Source organism: Mesocricetus auratus, unplaced genomic scaffold (assembly GCF_017639785.1).
Source record: "Mesocricetus auratus isolate SY011 unplaced genomic scaffold, BCM_Maur_2.0 Super-Scaffold_100014, whole genome shotgun sequence".
Lineage (NCBI taxonomy): Eukaryota > Metazoa > Chordata > Mammalia > Rodentia > Cricetidae > Mesocricetus > Mesocricetus auratus.
In genome coordinates this window covers 9,997,162-10,018,994 of record NW_024429197.1, presented here as the reverse complement: position 1 = coordinate 10,018,994, position 21,833 = coordinate 9,997,162, and the positions used below count along the sequence as shown (strand labels likewise).

General features: G+C 49.2%; 1 protein-coding gene across 1 annotated transcript in view; it reads left to right on the top strand.

Annotated features, from left to right (window-relative positions):
• Positions 1-7,889: 7,889 nt before the first annotated feature.
• The window catches only part of Slc9a1 (solute carrier family 9 member A1), a 53,603-nt gene continuing 39,659 nt past the window's right edge, over positions 7,890-21,833 (top strand). Inside the window, exon 1 of the mRNA XM_040756410.1 lies at positions 7,890-9,007. Within this exon, the coding sequence (XP_040612344.1) occupies positions 8,644-9,007 (364 nt within the window). The 5' untranslated portion in view covers positions 7,890-8,643. The remainder of the gene's footprint in view (positions 9,008-21,833) is intronic.

Below are 21,833 nucleotides of genomic sequence, written 5' to 3'. Positions count from 1 at the left end.
GTTTGCAAGACCCTGAGTCGGATCTCCAGCATTGAAAACAAAAGATACAGTTAGAGAAATGGCTCAGCGGGTGAGTGCCCTTGCCACAAGCCGGCTTTCCTTCCCCAGAGCCCATGTGGTGGGAGGGAAGGGATGCCTCCTGATACTGTCCTCTGGCTCCTGTAATATATGCACCTACACACATACATGTACAGGCGCATATACGCACATTAAATAAATAATAAAAATGAGACAGAAATCTAAGCATCCAATTCGCAGGACATGAATGAATTGTGATAATTGTGACTAATATGTAAATAGCACCTAGAGTACAGTAGAAACCAAAGATAAGCAAATGAGTTGCAACATAGGCAAAAGACTAAAAAATTCCTGTGAGAGACATGCCCTACGGCAAATATCACAAAATGGTCATTAGTGATTAGGAAAGTGATTAGATGCTGCTTCCAATGGCTAGTATATGGAAAATGGGAAATTACATTAGAGAAATGAGGGATCTCCTTATTAATGAGTGACAATGTAATACCGCCTGTGATAAGGCTCAAGTATGGTGTGGCCGGTGGCATGGTGTGAAGAGAAAGGTACCACATTTCTGTGGTGTTCTTCCCAGTCCATGACTCAAGTCAGGAGGAAAATGTCAGGTTAAAAAAAAAAAAAGAGCCGGGCATTGGTGGTGCACGCCTTTAATCCCAGCACTCAGGAGGCAGAGGCAGGTGGATCTCTGTGAGTTCGAGGCCGGGCTGGACCGACAGCCTCCAAAACAATACAGAGAAACCCTGTTTCGTAAAACCAAAAAAAAAAAAAAAAAAAAAAGAGGGCATTCTACAAAATACCTAACTAGTACCTTTAAAAATGAACATTCCGCGCGCGCGCGCGTGTGTGTGTGTGTGTGTGTGTGTGTGAGTGTGAGTGCGCACAAATGAGAGCACATACAAACATGCCATAGCCACAAGTGGACGTCAGAGGACAACTTTCTTTTTCTTTTCTTTCTTTTTTCTTTTTTCCAGACAGGGCTTCTTTATCTTGCTTTGGAAGGAGGACAACTTTCAAGAGTTGTAACTCTCTACCACGTGTGTTCTGGGGATCAAACTCAGGTCGTCAGGCTTGGCGTCGAGTTTCCCCATGGAGTCATCTTGCCAGTCCCTAACTTGTTCTCTTAAGAATAGACTGTCAGTCATAGAAACAACAAAATTGAAGAATAGTGACAGACCAGGAGCACTGAGGAAGATGTGAGGACTAAATGTAAGACAATGACTTAGCTGGAATCCTGAAACAGAGAGGAGGAACCAGCAAATCCTAATGCAGTCTGGAAGCTTCATTATTACTAATAGGTTGCCCAAGCCGGAGTCGTTGCAAGCCTGCACTGCTCTTGCGGGGGACCTGAGTTTGATTCCCAGCACCCAGGTTAGGCTGCTCACAACCACTTGTAACTCATCTTCCTGCTTCAGACTCTAAAATCCTATGATTTCATGCATTAGCCACCATGCTACACACTGACTTAAAACCAAAAGATTTAAGAAAATTACGTGTGTGTGTGTGTGTGTGTGTGTGTGCAAGTATGAGTGCAGGTGCCCTTGGAGTCACAGACAGTTGTGAGTCACCTGCCATGTGTGCTGGGAATCAAACTGGGGTCCTTTGCAAAAGCCGCACTCAATTTAACTACTGAGCCCCTCTGTAGCCCTCCTGGCTCCTCTTGTTTTGTTTTGCTACAGTGTCTTACTATGTCAACTAGACTAGCTTTAAACTCATGGAAATCCTCCTGCCTCAGCCTCCTTTTAGTCTTTGCAATCATCCTACACTAATATGACATTATCCACTTGATATATGCGTGAAGAAACTGGGAGACACAAACAAGCGTGACATATTTGCACACTGTGACACTCAGTGGTTGAGTGGATAATATGGGGTGATGGCACAGCTATAATAAGTAGCAGAACAAATAAAAGATCCAGAGACTGGCCGGGCGTTGGTGGCGCACGCCTTTAATCCCAGCACTCGGGAGGCAGAGGCACGCGGATCTCTGTGAGTTCGAGACCAGCCTGGACTACCAAGCGAGTTCCAGGACAGTCTCCAAAGCCACAGAGAAACCCTGTCTCAAAAAAAAAAAAAAACCAAAAAAAAAAAAAAAAAGATCCAGAGGCTGATATTGGGGTTCAAATTTCAGATTGAAGATCAGAAAAGTAAAGTAGCTGGCCAATAGCTCTCACCACTACCTCAGGCAGAATGGGCTGATACTGCTGCCTGTCCTCAGCGTGCCTGGAGAATGAATGCCTGAGACTGAGACCCTGTTCCTGTCTTAAATACCTCTCCTGAGACCTGGGGTTAAAGGGTGAGCTCTGACTTACTCTCTTTTAACCCAGGGTGGTCTTGGACTCAGAGATTCATTTGCCTTTCTCCTGAGTCCTGGGATTAAAGGTGTGTACCAGCACTTCCTAGCTTCTGGGTGCTGCAATTAAAGGTGTGTGCCTGGCTTCTATGGCTTGCATCTGACTTTGCTTCCTGAATCCTCAGGCAAGCTTTAATAAATCGTAAATATCACCACAATAATAACTTCAAAAAATCCCCAGCCCCTTTAGTGGAAGGGCTTAAGTATTTGATTGGGTGTTTAGGGGAGTGGGGAGAGATGGCACACAGTGCTCATAGGAAAGGTCTGTAGACATTTCTTCCGAGTTAAGAGCAATGATATGATAACCAGTGAGGACATACAAAAACAAAACAAAACAAAACAAGCAAACAAACAAAAAAACCAATCCCCCCTTTTTCTTTCTTTCAAATACTGCAGTTTATTTTACGTGATCGTTTGAATAGGTGTGGCTCCCATGGACTCCTGTGTTTGAATGCCTGGTCCAGAGGGAGCAGCACTATTAGGAGGTGTGGCCTTGCTGGAGGAGTGTGACCCTATGAAGGCAGGCTTTGAGGTCCCCAACGCTCAAACTACACTCAGTATGGCACACGGTCTCCTTCTGCTGCCTGCATATCAAGAAGTAGAACTCTCAGCTCCCTCTCCAGCACCAAGTCTGCCTGCACACTGTCATACTTCTCCCCATGACAATAGTGTACTAACGCTCTGAAACTGTAAGCCAGCCCCAACTAAATGCTTTCCTTTATAAGAGTTGCCATGGTCATGCTGCCTTTTTACAGCAATAGAAACCCTAAGACACTTTATATTATTGTGGTGCCAGGATTGAACCAAGAGTCCTGCACAAGCTAAGCACTCCCATTGTACAATAAATTTTAATGGGTGATTCTTAATAAAATAATGCCTCTTTAGAAGTATTAGAGTCATAGCAGGTGATGTGACCGTTGGACCAGTCTCATCAGTGTGAGGGTCCTCTTCCTAGCCTGTCTGCTGTCTCTGTGATTGTGTGTGCAAATGCACAGGGTCCTGGTATCAAGGCTTCCCCTGCAACGTGAACACTCAGAAGGCTGAGGTAGGAGGATCATGATTTTGTTGTTAACCTGGGACACCTTAGAGAAGTACTAGTGCAAAAAACAAAATCCAAACATATTCAAACATGGTGGTGCACACATGTGATCCCAGCGTTTGGCAGAGAGATGGTGGGAAGATCCCAAGTTCAAGGTCATCTTCAGCTACGTAGGAAGTTTGGAAGCCAGTCTGAGCAATAGCAATTTGGTTTAAAAAAACAAACCAAGGGAGTTTCGGGTAGTCACACACACCTTTAATTCCAGCACTGGAGAGCCAAGGCCAGTGGATCTCTGTGAATTCAAGGCCAGCCTGGTCTACATAGGGAGTTCCAGGACAACAGGGCTACATAGTGAGACCCTATCTGTCTCAGAAACAAAACAAAACCCCAAACAGACATTAAAATCTAAGTTCAAGACTTCAAGGCACACGCAAGAAAAGATAACAATGACAGATTTAGTTGATTCCTGCGGGTACTGCTCTAAAGCTTGTGGGCTTTGCCTAATACTCTGATTACAGTGCCATGAGGTTAGCACTGTTGCTGTCTGGCATTATGGTGGAAGACACTTGGATCGGACAGTGATTATCCAGGTCTTATAATTAGCCTGTGGTGGTGCTGGGACAGGGTCTAGACAGTGGACATCTATGTTAGGTGGCCCCAAAGCCTCCTGGGACTATGCCCTAGCCACAGGCTGTCCCCAGGATTATTTCCTGATACTGTCAAGTTTTTATAACCTTCTTCATGTCCTGGGGACCTGGGGGTGGTATTTCCTGGTCCTCTTCAGATCTGTGCTCTCTTCAGCTGGCAGTCAAAGACTTACTGAGAGCTGAAGAGACAGAGGGGAGGCTCAGAGTGCACCAGTGACTGGTTGTCTGGACTAGAAAGTACTGGAAAGTTTCTAACTCTGGCCTCGGGGCACGGGTGGAAAGTGCCTCCACTAACTTCACCTTTTCTCCTTTTATTAATTTACACTGAGTCTGTGGTGTAGATTAAAGCCTGGCTTTAAATCTTAGCACTGCCTCCTCACAGCGATATGATCTTAGGCAAACAGCTTCAAAAACCCAAACCGTGATTTTTCACCTATAAAGTGAGAATGGGAATAACCACAACTTCGGCTGTACAGCAGGCCTTTGACCATTGACAAACATGGGCAATTGATTTCAGTTCTCAATGACTGAATGACTGAGAGGCATTATTGAATCTGATCCTCTGGGGTTTTAAAATGGAACCCAGGACATTTTGTGAGCTAGGCAAGCACTCCACCACTGAGCTATGTCCCCAGCCTTTTTTTTTAATATATAAGTTTATTTTATTTTATTTTTTTTTTCAAGACAGGGTTTCTCTGTATAGCCTTGGCTGTCCTGGAACTCGCTCGTCAACCAGGTTGGCATCAAATTCATAGAGATCCACCTGCCTCTGCCTCCCAAGTGCTGGGATTAAAGGCATGGCCACCGCTGCCCAGTCACATACACACACACACACACACACACACACACACACACACACACACACACTTTTATTTTGAAACAGGCTCTTACTCAGGTGCTCAGGCTAGCCTTGAACCCACTCTGTAGGCCTGCTGGGGTTTGAACTCGAAATCCTCTTGACTCAATCTCTTCAGTAGCAGAGATTACAGGCCCAAGCTAACACCAGATACCAAGCCTGGCTGATTCTGATCCTTGACCTAAAGGCTGTTTCTCTTTGCTTTCCTTCATCGGAGCTTATGTTTGTCTTTCATCTGTTCTCAGGGTTTTCTTAAAGTGCTGGGGATGAACTCAGGGTCTTGCTCATGCTGGGATACTGTCTGAAGCCTACCCCGTCATGTGTGTGTGTAGTACATGTATACACGTGTGGTATGTGCTGGTGGAGGCCTTGCACATGCAGAGGTCAGATTAGGACATCAGGTTTCCTGGTCTATCACTTTGTCTTAGTCTCACTGAACCTGGAGTCAGGCTGGTGGCCAGCAAGCCTCTGTCCTTCATAGTGCTAGGATTAAAGGCACGTGGGGACATTTGACTTTCTTTCTTTTTATTTTATTTTATTAAATGTGAGAGCTGGGGATTTGAATTCAGTTCAGTGGGGATTTGAACCCACTAAGCCATCTCTCCAGTCTGTTTCTGGATTTCTTTCTTTCTTTCTGTCACCCCCCAGTGTCTGAACCTATCTATAAGGTTCAGAAAAGTCAGTAGTGTTTTCACACTTAGTTGTCATATCACACTCTTGTTATTTGTAAGATCATTTTCTGGAAGGATTTCATATCCACAGGAAAGTGCACAAACTCAGGAGGTGATATCGCACATTGCCTTTAATCACAGCGGAGGCAGAGGTAGCCAGATCTCTCTGAGGTCCAGGGGAGCCTGGTCTGTTATATAGAGAAACCCTGTCTTGAAAAAACAAACAAACAAACAAACAAACAAACAAACAAACCCCCCAAAAGGTGCAGGAATCCTGAGTACTTGGTGAGCTTCCACAATATACCTGCCTTTGGGCAGCCTTGGTACAGACTACCCAACTGAGGAACAGGACACTGTCAGATCTCGGACGCTCACTTTGGGCTCTTGAGCTGACACCTAGTCACCATCCCTGCTCCCACCCCATGTCCCATGCTTGTGTTGCTAGCGCCTCACAAAGCCTTGTGAACAGGTCCAGAAAAGTCTAGTCAAGCTAAAATGAACTACCCTCTAGGCCAAGCTACCCTCTAGGATCACCTTGACTTTCTTGGCTTTAATTAACTCCTTTTTACAAAACAGGGCAGCACTTCAATGATTTCATAAATTCTCAGTTTGCCAGGGGGTAGTGGCACACACCTTTGATCTCAGAACTTGGGAGGCAAAGGCAGGTGGATCTCTGAGTTCCAGGCCAGCCTGGTCTACAGAATGAGATCCAGGACATCCAGGGCTACACAGAGAAACTCTGTCTCAAAAAGCCAAAAAAGAAAAAAAAATCTAGCCGGGCGTTGGTGGCGCACGCCTTTAATCCCAGCACTCGGGAGGCAGAGGCAGGCGGATCTCTGTGAGTTCGAGGCCAGCCTGGGCTGCCAAGCGAGTTCCAGGACAGCCTCCAAAGCTACAGAGAAACCCTGTCTCGAAAAACCAAAAAAAAAAAAAAAAAAAAAAGAAAAAAAGAAAAAAAAAGAAAAAAATCTCAAGTCTGGGCTCAGTGGTGGAGTGCTTGCCTTGCATAGGCAGGGTTCTGTGTTTAAATTCTACTACTTAGGATAAAAAGATTTCCCATGATTGCACTATAGAGACATAATTTCTCCGATCCCAGTCATCGCCTTCCATTCAAATCTCAGCTTCATCTGTGTGTGGTGCACAGTAATCCCACTTGAGAGGCAGAGGCAAAGGATTGCCAGAATTTAGAAGCCAGGTTGAGAGACACAGCAAGACCCTGACTCATGAAACAGAGAACATACCATTTTTGGAAGCTGTGTTGCACCTGCAGGTAATAAAAATCCTTCTTTACTTCTTTACTCTTTAAACCAATCAAACAAATAGACAGACCAAAACAACGCCCAGCTTCTTGCTTTTTTTTTTTTTTTGTTTCACTACCGTTGTGGGTTGAATCGTGCCCTTTCAAAAGAAGTTGAAGTCTTCCCCCTGCCCATACTAAGTGCCTGTGGATGTGGCCTTATTAAGATGAGGGGCTTTTTTTTTTTTTTTTTTTTTTGTCTTTTCGAGACAGGATCTCCCTATGTAGCCCTATGGTCTGGAACTCTCTGCCAAGTGCTGGCAAGTTATGTGTAGAAGCCACTGCTCATGGCTTAGATGGGCTTTTGAAGTTGATCAAGCTAAGGTAAAGTCGTTAGGGCAGACCAGAGTCCTTATAAAAGGGAACATTTGGATCTAGAGACAGAGATAGGGAGGGAGGTTGGAGTTAGCTGCCACAGTCCAGGGAAGCCAACACACTGCCAGCACGGCAGCAGCAGTAGGTGGGACGCAGTAATAACAGCTGTGCTGTCTCAGTCCTTAGCACAAACCTAACCCTTGCGAACGTTTCAGCTTTCTAGCCCACACTTATTTATTTGTTTGTTTATTTATTTTGCTTATTTTGTGGCGCTGGGCATTGAAATCAAGGCTTTACAAACGTAGGCAAACACTCAGCCTCTGAACCACAGTCCCACACCTTTCATTCTACCCGCATGTTATAGTTACTTATCTCCATGTTACAGTTGAGAAAACTGTGAAACAGAAGCTAAGTTACTTGCTCAAGATTACGTGGTAATAATGAGAAAATACTTTGTAGATAGTACGGTATTTCTTTCGTGTTAGACTGTACTTTTTTTTTTTCTTCATCTGGGTCTCCGCTTCCTCTTCTTACGTGATACTTCCTTCTCTCGGCGACAGGGGCCGCTGCACTGCGCGGGCACTGACAGGTCTCTCTAGCCCGCCGCGCCGGCTGCTCGTTGGTGCCTATAAATGGCTGCGCTGTGCTCAGCGAGGCATCAGTCCGCTGCCGCGGGATCCGTGGCTGTGTTGGGCTTGCAGGTGGAACTGGAGCTGACCGTGAAGGAGCTGCCGCTCGGCCGGGGTGCACCACAGTACTGCACCGGGGTCCACGAGGAGGGCTGTGTTGCTGCTGGCTCACTGCGAGCCGCCTCCAGCCTGCGCCGAGTCGCCTTCCCGCCAGGCCGCCTGCCTGCCTCCGTCTTCCGCCTCCCTCCATTTCCCCGGAATCTCAACCCTGCGCGCCTGGACCCTGGCTCTCCTCTGGGTGGGGAAGCCCCAGCCCTTTTCCGGCTTTACTCCTTTCTCTCAGGCTGGCCTTCAAGCCTTCTCTCTCCTTTTCCTGCAGTGGGTCTCACCCTTTTTGATCCCCTCTAGCACAGGTTCCTTATTCCTTCCTTCCTTCCTGTTAGCCGAGTTCCAGCACCCTTGTGATTTTCCTCGGCCAAAGGTCCCAGCCTTCCTTCATCCTTTACCCTGCCGGTGCCCTCCTTCTTTAGGACGCGGTTTCCGCGATTGCCTTCTCCCAGCCTGGAGTTCTAGCTCTCCCTAGTTCCTCCAAGGCACTTGTCCCTTACCCCACCCCCCACTTTTTTTTTTCCCAGTTTGGACTTTCAGATTGTGAATCTCTAGAAAACCAAAATACCTCTTTAAAACATGAACTTTTCCTAGAGACTTCTGCAGTCTCATCCCACCTGCAGACTCCGTGCTACCTATGTCCCAGGACTTACACTCACTTCCCTAAGGGCTGAGGCCTCGCAGGCTGAGGGAGCAGCATGATGATTCGGTGGTCTGGCATCTGGGGACTCTGTCCGCCTCGGATCTTCCCCTCCCTGCTGGTGATGGTTGCCTTGGTGGGACTGTTACCTGTTCTTAGGAGCCATGGCCTGCAGCCGAGCCCCGCAGCCGGCACCGTCAGAGGGTCTGAACCACCACGGGAACGCTCAATTGGGGATGTCACCACTGCTCCATCAGAGACTCTCCAACACCCAGACGACCGCAACTTGACCAATTTACACATTGAACATGGCGTTAAGACACTTCGAAAGGCCTTTCCAGTCCTGGACATTGACTACTTACACGTGCGCACACCCTTTGAGATTTCCCTCTGGATCCTGCTGGCCTGCCTCATGAAGATAGGTAAGTCTGAGGTGTGTGCTGCTGCTGCTGCTGCCGCCGCCACCAGATAGGTGAGCTTCTTGCCCCATTTCTTACCGGATGGGGCTGCTCAGGGTCTGACTGAACCACTTCTGTGACATAGGTAAGTCTGAGGTGTGTGTTGCTGCTGCTGCTGCCACCACCAGATAGGTGAGCTTCTTGCCCCATTTCTTACCAGATGGGGCTGCTCAGGGTCTGACTGAACCACTTCTGTGACATGGCATCCTCCTTTTTGTGTTTGGTCCTTAAACTCCAACTCTGGCCTCTGTGATCTGGTACCTTCTAAGATTAGAGCTGGCTTTATGTAGGGGGACTGAAGGGGCCAGGGGAGTGCACAGGGCTTGAGAATGGGACACCTCTGATAGTAGTTTCAGTAACACTTCCAAGGCATGGCAGGTCTCCTATGGCTTGGATCAGACCTAGAGAGGAGTCGGGTGCTGAGCTATGTGTAAGACAGGAGGACCTTTTAGCAAGTGACACTTTCTGTCCTGTCAACAGGAATCAGTGCAATTTATTACCTTCTTCATGTGACTTGGCCTGTCTAAGGGTTTTGCATACAGTAAGGGACTGGTTACGGGAGACTTAGGAGTGCGGTAGAACATCACCAAAGTCTCATTTCCTTCATCCCTAGGGTAGTATCTGTCAGTTGTGCCTGCCAAGGCTGATCAGATGCCTCTGAGTCAGGTTCCAGACCAGAAATGCCAACCGTTACCCGGTTCACAGGCATTTCTAAAGGCCGTTTGGGGGGTAGGGAAGGGGAGGAAGATGAGGTTTGCTTAGGGGCTGTACCGGACTGACCAGAGACATTGACTGCTCATTGAAGGAGAGGAGATAGGGAAGAGCTAGGTCTAAAGAGATCTCAAAATATTTTTTTTGGAAGAAGGGCACGGAAAAGGTGTTCTCTTCCCAAGGGTTGGGCTCCCTGCCCAGTCTGAGCACCCTGTCCTACTGGGTGCTTGCTTGGTGGAGTTCTCTGGAGGCCACGTAGCCTAGAAGTCCCTGGAGGTAGTGTCCTGTCCAGGGAGCTTTGCAAGCTGCCTTAAGTCTTTTGGTCCACTTTAAGGTAACTGTGGAAGGTGCAAGGTACTGGGACTCTGCTCCCCTCTTTGCTTGAGATTTGGGTTTTGAGGGTGAGGAGACTGAGCAGAGAGCCTTGAAGCTCTCCCAAGGACACCACTGCCACTGGATTGTGAGGCTGGCCCCGGGGCAGGCTGCAGGAACTAACTGATGCCTCTGTTTGATAGATCTGGGGAGCTGGCTTCCCAGTGCAGGGCTTTGGTGCTGAGGCGTTATGGTGGCTGCAGAGTTTGGCTGTGGAGCTGGGCCATCAGCGCCTATACCCTGATGGCAGCCAGCTTCCTGGAAACAATCAAGGACTGAGCAAGGGGAACCCTGTGTCCGGATTCTTGCATAAATGCATGACCTTGAGCAGCTGAGCCTTTCCTGAAGGTCTTTGTCTCTTGTGAAATAAGAACCTGAACTGCTGTTTGACTTTATCGACTGAGTCATGAAACCTTGTGTCTGTATTTGTTGTGAGAACCTGGAGTGACCATGATATGTCATTTGTCTGTAGCAGACGAGGAAGAGACTTCATAAGTGCTGTCTGTAATTAACACCTCCCTTCTGCCCCCTCATGTCCCAGTACCGGGAGTTGGCACACTCGCTGCAAATCTGTGTCTGCTGGTGATATGACCAGAAAGACCCCACTCTGGAAACTTTTCTTTTTCCCTGCAGACCTGATATGATAGCTCTTGTCCTAAGGGGCACCGACTGGGCCTGACCTGCTTTGTCAACATGGGGTGTGGGGCCTGAGACCCTGAGTGGACAGCAGGGATGGGGCGCTGGCTAGAGTGTCAGTCAGGAAACTGAGTCCTCCCCTCCCCTCCCCTGTGACCTTGACCAATCACGCCTCCTTTTCCACCTGATCTTTGCGATCCTTTTCGGGTCTGACATTTCTGTTGTTGCTCCGATTCTCGAAACCCTGGGAAAGCTCCCCAACTTTGGATCTCAGTTTTCCTGTCATAAAATGGGAGGACTGAGTATGATCCCTCTTTGCAGTCCCAAAGGTCTGTGTATCTGGCTTGGAAAGGCATTTTTCTGCTCCTCACAACAGGAGCCTGGTTCGGCACCTGGCCGTTCTGGGGGTAAAGCAGAGAGGGAATGTGGATGAAAGATGTGAAGGGCTGGTCCTGTTCCGATGGCAACCGTGAAAACCCACTCTCCACCTCACCTTCACAATGCAGCGTTAAGGTTAGCTTTGAGGTTGCAGTGGAGAATGCACCTCCCTCCTGGTGGTTAACATCCTCTGAACCTCAGTTTCTTTGTCATAAAGTGGGGAGCACAGCATAGAGTGGAGCTCAGTGGTGGTGAACACCTCGTTTCCACCCCAGTACCACACATGTGTGGGGTGGGAAGTAGAATTCAGCTGTGGTGCTAGTGATGTGATGATGTAAACTAATGCATATACAGTTGACTTTCTATAGCTAGGGAGTGCTTGCTGAGCAGCACTGCGCTCTTAGTGTTTTAGCCACCTAAGGCATAAGCTTTCCTACTTCCTAGATCCTCTGAGACTGGAGCGCAGCATCCCGTATCTGTTCTGCTGGTCCTGGTCTGACTTTATTCTCTCTCTCTCTCCCTCCCTCCCTCTCTCTCTCTCTCTCTCTCTCTCTCTCTCTCTCTCTCTCTCTCTCTCTCTCTCTCTCCCTCTCTGCTCTGTGTAGCCCCGGCTGTCCTGTTCCTTCTCTTGAGCTGCCTCCTTGAGCTGGTTGCGGGAAGAGGGGAGATGGTGCCTTGATAACAGGCTGGAGGGAAAGCGCTGATCTCTGTCGTGGCTGCCATCCAAGAGACAGAGGATTATTTCAGGGTCTTGCCTGTTTTCTCATTATTCTAGAGTGGGTAGGGGTTTTGGTGGGGTCCCTATCCTGGCACCTGTGGCAGCTCCTTGTCTGCAAGATCCCCCTCTTTTAAGAACGGAAAGTGCAGTGACTTCTTTCCCATCCACGTTGTGTCCCAGAACCCAAAAGAGCACCTTGTGCAGACTGACGTGGGAGAGACAGGGCAAGAGTTAATGTTCTAGACTAATGATGCCTCTGGGACTGGGAGGTAACCTCAGGCAGATCACTTCCCTGCTCTGGACCCTGTTTTGCTCTCGCTAGTAATCAAATCCTTTTCTTGGTGGGAGGAGGTTAGCAGTTTAAGAGTGACCTAAAATATTGGGAGAACCAGAACCGGGTATGTAACTTAGTTGATAGAGTGCTCGCCTGTCATTTCCAAGGTCCTGGGTTCGATTCTTAGCACTGCATAAAGCAAGTGTGATGGTAACACACTGTAATCCAGCACTTGGGAGTAAAGGCAGAAAGATCAGAAGTTCAAGGCCATCCTCAGTTACGGAGTGAGTATGAAGCCAGATACATGAGACCCTATCTCAAATAAGTAAATAATAAACAAATGTATGAATAATTGAGCAAACTGTCCCGAAACCTTTGGGGTAGGGCCGTTCTCCTCCCCCTCGCCTCTCGTGTTCTGTGGTTTGGCTCTTGCATGAATTCCGCTTTGTCCCAGTTCACCTGACTCTCAGGCAGTGTCTGTTCCCAGGGAACAGCTCCCTGCAGCCCAGCTCACCACGGCAGCACCCTGTTGTTTGCCCATACTCCTGACCTGGACACCTGGCAGAGGCCCAGACGCCTATAAAGCAGGAATTCATCTTGTCCCTGATTAGGGACAAAAAGACTTCTTTTGTCCCTTTACATCTCGTGATGTTTTGGTTTTGGTCTTTGTGAGGTATGTGCTGCTATTTCTTCCTTAGAATGAGTTTGTGAGCAGAGACTAGGGAGTTATTATTGCCCACTTGGCATAAGCAGACGTGAGCCTGGTGTCTTATAAAGGTGGGACCTGGACCTGCTTCTGCTTCTCAAAGGAGAGAAGAAACAGCCTAAAGGTCACCTTGAAGTTGTCTCAGCCCCATGAGACTACCAAGAAAAGGATGACCTTTCTCTCCTGGGAAAACAGCTGCCTGACTGGGATGGCGTGAGGGAGGTCAGCTGGCACCTGGCGAAAAGGCCTGAGGTTGTGTGTTCTCAGGTGTGCCGGTCACGTGACCTGGACTTCATGTTCAGCTTCAGGCCCGGGGTCACCTTTCCTGTCACCCAGCCAGCCGGGTCCCACACAGGCTGCTGGTCTCTAAGGAAACCTTGCTCTGCTCTCTGCCCTTGACGCTGCTGCCTTTTGCTGCATGCCTCTAGACTTGTGAGGTGACGGCCGTGTCTCACCTGAGTCTGAGGTAGAGATTGATTTTGGTGGCGTCTGGCTCATTGTGGTGGCTTTTAGAGCTTATTAGACACCCCACCCCTGTGTTAGTCAGCTTTGTTATATCAAAAGTACTGTATATAATCAATTTGTAAAAGAGTTTATTTTGGTTCACAGTTTCCGGGTCTCACAGATTAGTTGGCCCATTGTTTGCCTACAGATAAGGTGACACTTGATGGCTGTAGTGTGTAGTGGACCAGAATGGCCTCCCTCATGACTGGGAAACCAAAGAGAGCATGGAGGAAGTTGAGATTCTATCGTCCCTTCAAGGACGTGCCATCAGCCCTAAAGACCTATTAGGCCTCTTTTCTTAAATTTCCACAACTTCCCAATAGTACCACCCTGGGCCTTTGGGGAATATTCCAGATCCAAGGTGGTCTTCCTAGCCCATTCCAGCCTGCTGTCGCTCTCCTGACCCTCTCCCCATACTGTTTTCTTCCAGTTTCGGCATTCCGCCTAGCCTGCCTGTGACATGGCTTCTGTTGTTGTTGGTGTGTGTGTTCTAATAATAATTACCATTTATCAAATATCTACAGAAGTGTAGGGATTTTGTAAAAGTAATCTTACTAATTCCCACTGAAGTCTTACTAGATAAAGGCCCCCTCTGTTCTTCAGATGAGGGGACAGCTCCGGTTCTTAGCCATGCTGAATTGCTGTTTATTTTCCGTTCGTGTCTTGGCGTAGCCTCCTGGAGGGTGCAGCTGCATGGGTTGGATGCATTAGACCCTGTGTGGAGTGGTGCCACGCTCCACAGCGCCCGCGCTCCACTAGGGCTCCATCTGAGGCGGTGGCATGTCCTACCTGGGAGAGCTTAGGTGTTTTGTGCCTGGTGTTAAACCTGTCTGCTAAAATGGCTGAGACTGTTCCTTGCTCTCCAGTCAGGACCCACCTGCCCCCTCTCTGCAGGTGCACTCTTAGCTGTCTGATAGAGCTGGCTTCTCTCCTGTTGGTCGGAGTGTGACAGCTGAAAGGGGATTTTCTTAACCAGAAGGGGTGGCTGGTCTTGTGACTGTGACCTCTGCCCCGAGGAAGAATGTACCGGCTGCTCTTGGTGGCCCTCAGGGCCCAGGGCACCCTCCGAGAGGCACCCTCTGTGATGGGAGCAGGTGGCTGCTTTCTGTAGCTCTGGAAGCAGTGGTGGTAGTTGTTATTAGTGCTGTGATCTGCTTCCAAAGCACTTGCATATACAATTTATGTTTTACGGCCGAGGAAACCGAGTCTTGGGTTGTGACCTGCCTGAGGTAGGGAAAAGGACACAGTTTACAGACTGCTAATAGCTCAGGGTTCCGTCTTCTTTCCTGCCTGGCCAGCAAGCTGGGGTTTTTTTTTGTTTTTTGTTTTTTGTAAGTAGGATTTCACTATGTAATCCTGGCTGGCCTCACAGAGCTCTGCCTGCTAAAGATGCAGGGTTAAAGGTGTGCACCGCTACACCCCACACCCAGCGACACTGAATGTTAGTAAAGTTTAGCTCCAGCATTGGGAGGAAGGCAGAAACAGGCAGAACTCTGTAAGTTCAAGGCCAGATTGCTCTACACAGTGAGTTCTAGGACAGCCAGACCTTGTCTCCAAAAAAAAAAAAAAAATCCAAAGTGGCTTAAGGAGCGAAAATGAAAATGACCAGATGACCAGGTGCATCCACGTAGGTAACCTGCTGGTTATTAGGAGGGGTGGTGGCCCCCTTGGGAAGGTTGGGCTGTAGGATCTGGGTGCCCAGAGCTCTGGCCACTCGGCAACAAGGCTTCCCCATCCTCCCGAGCGCCTGTGCTGCTGTAAAGTGTGCCACTGAAGTCACACTGTGCTGGCCGCCCTCACCTTCCTCACCTGCAGAGCAGCAGGCCTTTGAGACAGGGAGGGCGTTCTTTGTCACAGTGCGTGGGAGGCGCTCCAACCACCACCTCAGTGGAGAGGAGCAGGAGACACGTGAAATTTCAACGGGAAGTGGGTTGGAGTGCAGGAGATCTGACCTGGGTCTCTTTCTTCTGGTGTGGGGACTGAAGTTGGGGCCTTGCCCGAGCTGTTCGCAGTCTTCACCACAGTCACTCTCCTCCTCCTCAGTCACCTCCTTCTCCTCAGTCACCCTCCTCCTCCTCAGTCACCTCCTTCTCCTCAGTCACACTCCTCCTCCTCAGTCACACTCCTCCTCCTCAGTCACACTCCTCCTCCTCAGTCACCTCCTTCTCCTCAGTCACACTCCTCCTCCTCAGTCACCTCCTTCTCCTCAGTCACCCTCCTCCTCCTCAGTCACCTCCTCCTCCTCAGTCACCCTCCTCCTCTTCAGTCACACTCCTCCTCCTCAGTCACACTCCTCCTCCTCCTCAGTCACCCTCCTCCTCCTCAGTCACCCTCCTCCTCCTCAGTCACCCTCCTCCTCCTCAGTCACCTCCTCCTCCTCAGTCACCCTCCTCCTCTTCAGTCACACTCCTCCTCCTCAGTCACCCTCCTCCTCCTCAATCACCTCCTCCTCCTCAGTCACCCTCCTCCTCTTCAGTCACACTCCTCCTCCTCAGTCACACTCCTCCTCCTCAGTCACCTCCTCCTCCTCAGTCACCCTCCTCCTCCTCAGTCACACTCCTCCTCCTCAGTCACACTCCTCCTCTTCAGTCACACTCCTCCTCCTCAGTCACACTCCTCCTCCTCAGTCACACTCCTCCTCCTCCTCAGTCACACTCCTCCTCCTCAGTCACACTCCTCCTCCTCAGTCACACTCCTCCTCCTCAGTCACACTCCTCCTCCTCAGTCACACTCCTCCTCCTCAGTCACACTCCTCCTCCTCAGTCACACTCCTCCTCCTCAGTCACACTCCTCCTCCTCCTCAGTCACACTCCTCCTCCTCAGTCACACTCCTCCTCCTCAGTCACACTCCTCCTCCTCAGTCACACTCCTCCTCCTCAGTCACACTCCTCCTCAGTCACACTCCTCCTCCTCAGTCACACTCCTCCTCCTCAGTCACACTCCTCCTCCTCCTCAGTCACACTCCTCCTCCTCAGTCACACTCCTCCTCAGTCACCTCCTTCTCCTCAGTCACACTCCTCCTCCTCAGTCACACTCCTCCTCAGTCACACTCCTCCTCCTCAGTCACACTCCTCCTCCTCAGTCACACTCCTCCTCCTCAGTCACACTCCTCCTCCTCAGTCACACTCCTCCTCCTCAGTCACACTCCTCCTCCTCCTCAGTCACACTCCTCCTCCTCAGTCACACTCCTCCTCCTCAGTCACACTCCTCCTCAGTCACACTCCTCCTCCTCAGTCACACTCCTCCTCCTCAGTCACACTCCTCCTCCTCCTCAGTCACACTCCTCCTCAGTCACACTCCTCCTCCTCCTCAGTCACACTCCTCCTCCTCAGTCACACTCCTCCTCCTCCTCAGTCACACTCCTCCTCCTCCTCAGTCACACTCCTCCTCCTCCTCAGTCACACTCCTCCTCCTCCTCAGTCACACTCCTCCTCCTCAGTCACACTCCTCCTCCTCAGTCACACTCCTCCTCCCCAGCTCTGGTCCTCGTCGACCCTGTGATTTTAGGTAAAGCGCAGTCTCTGAGCCCACTTCTTGGCTTGTGATACTTTAGTTAAATGGTTGTAATTACATTAGCCATTGCTTTTATTTTCATCTTTCAGGTGTTTAAAGACTGCTGGGTACTTGCACAGTTGAATCCTAGCTCTGGCCAACTTTGGAGCCTCTGTTTTTTAGTGTTCTGAAATTTCGTTTTCCCCATAATCATTCTGAACTGGAGGATTGAAAGCCTTGGCTTGCTGGGCGTTGGTGGCGCACGCCTTTAGTCCCAGCACTCGGGAGGCAGAGGCAGGCGGATCTCTGTGAGTTCGAGGCCAGCCTGGTGTACAGAGCGAGTTCCAGGGCAGCCTCCAAAAACACAGAGAAACCCTGTCTCGAAAAACCAAAAACAAAAAAAGAAAGCCTTGGCTTGTCTCTCTGACTCAGTTTTTGGTTTTTCGAGACAAGGTTTCTCTGTATTGTTTTGGAGGCTGCCCTGGAACTCGCTCTGTAGACCAGACTGGCCTCAAACTCACAGAGATCCGCCTGCCTCTGCCTCCCGAGTGCTGGGTTTAAAGGCGTGCGCCACCAACGCCCGGCTCTGACTCAGTTTTTAAGAAGGGTCTAGGGAAACTGTGACCCACTCCAAGATCCACAATGAAGAAATTGCCCATCTGGGAGGTCATGGCGTTCACATACACCCTGGAGTGACAGGGACCCAGAGCTAAGGGGCCCCAGCTGTCCCCTGGGAGCAGCAGCCTGTACACAACCTGCAGCTGGCCTCCGTCCCCGCCCTGTCACCCCCACCTGCTTTTCTTCTTATGCAGGCAGAGATGTCTCGCTCCGCACAGGCAGGGCCTGGGTTATTCCTGAGTCATCCATCCCTCGCTCACCCGCCCTGTGGGCTCCTGCAGCTCTCCTCCCCTGCAAATGTCTGAGTCAGACAAGTCTCCCCAAGGTTGTCTGCACACACCGCACTGGGCCAAACCGTCTCTTTAGATGCCAATAAACATCAACTGGTACTTTTAGGCAGCCCGTGATTATATGTGGGTATTTTTAATCTTATGGGCTAATCTAATTTTAACTGGACTAAGTTTTGGCTTGGCCTGGATCGGTGGGCTGCCCCTGTTCTCTGGAATTATGCTGATTTCGGTTCCTTCCCTCTAAAGCTCATCCAACACGTAAGACTGGTTTTGATGTTTCCTGGGCCAGTCTAAGCCCTGAATGTAGTCCTGCCTGTCAGAAGTCAGGGGTCCCTGGACGATGGCTTACCCCAGTGCTTCCCAGACGTACATGTTCTCCGGCACTCGGACCGAGGGCTAGGGTGGGGAGTCCTGTTCCTTCCCAGGCTTGTGGGGGCAACTCACCTCTCAAACCAGAGTGGCTCATCTCTAATGAGAAGAGTCTGTCTGAGACAAGCTCAGGGAAGGAGGAGGGATGACATCAGTTTTCTGTGAGACAGCCCAGAAGTTCACCAAAACAATTAATAGCCAGCACCCCTTGCGCAGCCCTTACCTCATGTCAGGTAAAGCCTTCGAAGGCTGTCTTTTGTGCGGGGCGACCTGAAGAAAGAGACCAGAAGAGGCACTAGGGAAGGGACGCTGGGCCTGGCTCAGTAGGCACTTCCAGTCTGGTCAGGCCTGGACGAGATGAGACAGGAGAGGATGTCTGAGGGCTGGGTAGACTCCTGGCAGAGGGCAAGTTGAGAGGGAGTAGGCAGTCCCTGAGGGCTGCTGTAGTGGAAGAGGCTTTCCAAAACGATGAGGTGGAACCTGAGCGGAGTCTTGGAGGGAATGGAAGCAGGGCAACATGCTGTACTTAGACACTGGTCCCCGTGAGGGCGAGCATGGAAGGCCTTAAAGACAGGACCTGTGTGCTAGCCTTCCTCCCCACCTTTGATCTCTCTCTAATTTTCCTTTCTTCCTTCCTTCGTTACGGTGCCAGCAAAAGCCAGAAAGCCTGCTTGACAGATTTAAGTGAGCTGCATGTACCACTTTGTGCATTTTGTTTCTGGCACAAGAAAGGGCTCTGTAATTATTGGGGAATGAAAGAAGGAGCACATGGCTGACTTCCATGTGGAGATCAGGTCCATACAGAGATTGCGGTACACTAGAAACCGGGTTGCTCAGAGAGGAGGGAGGAAAGGAGTTCGGAGGCTTTTTGGTGGCTGCTGAATGGTAGACCAGATAGCTAACTGAAAGTGACGCGTATGGAGCGATGCTTTAGGTGTCAGTTGGCGTCTAAGTGACACTGGTCATGGCCGGTCTGCAAGGGCATCTGCTCCGGGCTGGGTGGGGTATCTGTGGGAGGATCAGGGTCTGTTTCGTCCACCCTCTATGTGTGTGAGGAAAAGTGAGCTACCAGAGCCTCCGTAGGGAGCTTTGAGAGCTCTAATTGAATTAGGCTTTTTCTGAGAAGATTTCTCAAGCCATAAATTGCACTATGACTAAATTAATGAGACCAGTGGCCATAAACCACATAAGAAGGCATCTTGTTAATTTATAGTCACACCTGGACAGGCTTCGTTATGGCTCTTCTTTGTATGTGGATTGGGTGTGGACTGGGGCCAGAATCTTCCTTTTGCAGCAGATTTATTTTAATACAAATAAATAAGAACAGTATAGTAAAATCCAGCAACAGCCCAGGAAGTAATCAAAATAAGAAGTGAAAGTCTCCCTGCTTAGCCCCTGACCACTCTCATTCATTAATTCTCCCAGACATTGCTGCCATCAGATCAGCTCTGTTGCACATCTTTTGCAGAGATTCTCCATGAATATGTGAGCTTTTGTGCATCTAGGCAAATTTAGTTTTCATGGAGTGGCTTTGTGGCTCTAGGCTGTGATCTGGGACTTGACCCCTAGCAGTAACTCTGCCTCTTTTCTACATATGTCGTTTGCTTCTTTGGACTTTCATTTCACTCTGAATTTCACTGTAAAAAGGCTCTGTTGGGATTTTCTTTCTTTCCTTTTCTTTGAGGCAGGGTTTCTGTGTGGCTTTGGAGGCTGTCCTGGAACTCGCTGTAGACCAGGCTGGCCTGGAACTCACAGAGATCCACCTGCCTCTGCCTCCCGAGTGCTGGGACTTTCTAATTGGAAGGGAGCCCCTGCTTGGTTGAGGCCTAGGCAAACTGAAACCCTTGGTAGGGAAAGTCTGCAAGGCTCATCCTTTGTGGGTGGGTCATACATCTCCAGCTTCAAAGCACACAATTCTCATGGATCGGTTCACGGCCATCTCCAATTCTAAGATTAAAGACATGGGTCTATAAGAGAAGTACAGCAGTATATAAAGGAGGAGGCACAGGCAGGGAATTGTATGGTCCAGGTTGATGCTGGAATTCCAGAGGAGATGAGAGAAAGAAGCTTCTGGAAGGAGCTGGTCTGGTGAGGTGACCAGGGCACAGCGTCTCAAACTGCAGCTGAATGCGGTCATGAAGCTTGGTAAATTTGGTAACAGTGGGTCTCCCAACATAACACCAGAAATTAATTAAATCGAATGTGTGATCAGCCCAGGCTGTTTCTCCAGTGCTCCCCTGTGTTGCATTGTGCATCCTGCTTTGGTTCTGAGTGTGCAATGCTCTCCATTCTGCAGTATGCGTGCAGTCCTGCCACAAAAGCCATCAGACAGTGCTTGGGACATCTTGGCTCCGATTCTAGACTATTATGTCACTAAATGTAACAGTGGTGGTTTTCTTGTTTTTTGAGACAGGGTCCTAATGTAATCCCAGGCTGTTTGCAAATTTATTCAACTTGAGTATCTGAGGATGACCTTGAACTTCTGACCCTCCTGTTTTACCACCCATTAGTGAAGGGTTAAAGCATGTGCTGCCACACCGCAGCTGGCTTATGAGGTGCTGGAGATGAAACCCAGGGCTTTTCTGCATGCCAGATGTAGCATTTATTTTTCTATTGCTGTGGTAAAGCACCATGATCAAAATGACTTATAGAGGAGACTGGAGTTCAGTTCCCAGCACCCCCATGGTAGCTCACTACCATCTATACTGTATCCCATGTGATCCAATCTCTTCCTCATTTACATTAAAAAAAACCCGACTTATACAAGAAAGAGTTTGTTTTAGCTTCTGGCTCCAGAGGGAAGAATTCATAAGGGCTGGGAAAGCATAGCAGTAGGCAGGCTAGAACAGGAGGTTGGAAGATCACATATTCGCCACACATAGGAAGCAGAGAGAGCAAACTGGATGAGATTTCTCTGTACAGCCCTAGCTGTCCTGGAACTTACCCCATAGACCACACAAACTCAGAGATCCACTTGCCTCTGTCACCCAGTGCTAGGATTAAAGGTGAGTAAGGTGTGTGATACCACCTCCAGGCCAGGTTATAAACTCTTTTTTTTTTTTTTTTTTTTTTTTTTTTTTTGGTTTTTTGAGACAGGGTTTCTCTGTAGCTTTGGAGGCTGTCCTGGAACTCACTTTGTAGACCAGGCTGGCCTGGAACTCACAGAGATCCGCCTGCCTCTGCCTCCTGAGTGCACTCTTTTTTTTAAAGATTTATTTATTATATATACAGTATTCTATCTGCATGTATGCTTGCACACCAGAAGAGGGCACCAGATCTCATTACAGATGGTTGTGAGTTACCATGTGGTTGCTGGGAATTAAACTTAGGACCTCTGGAAGAGCAGCCAGTGCTCTTAACCTCTGAACCATCTCTCCAGCCCTTTTGTTTGTTTGTTTTTGTTTTTTTCCAGACAGTTTCTCTGTGAAACGGCCTTAGCTGTCCTGGAGCTTGCTCTGTAGGCCAGATTGGACTTGAAGTCCTAGAGACCCACCTGCCTCTGCTTCCAGAGTACTGGGATTAAAGCCTATGCCATCACTGCCAGGCAGAAAATTTTATTTTTATCTTGTTTTTATTTGTATGTATGTGAATATATGTCATCTATATGTGGGTGTCTGTAGAGGCCAGAAAAGGGGTCAGATCCCTTGGACCTGCAGTTACAGGCAGTCATGACTCTCTGATGTGGGTATTGAGAGCTGAACTCCAGTCCTCTGCAAGAACAG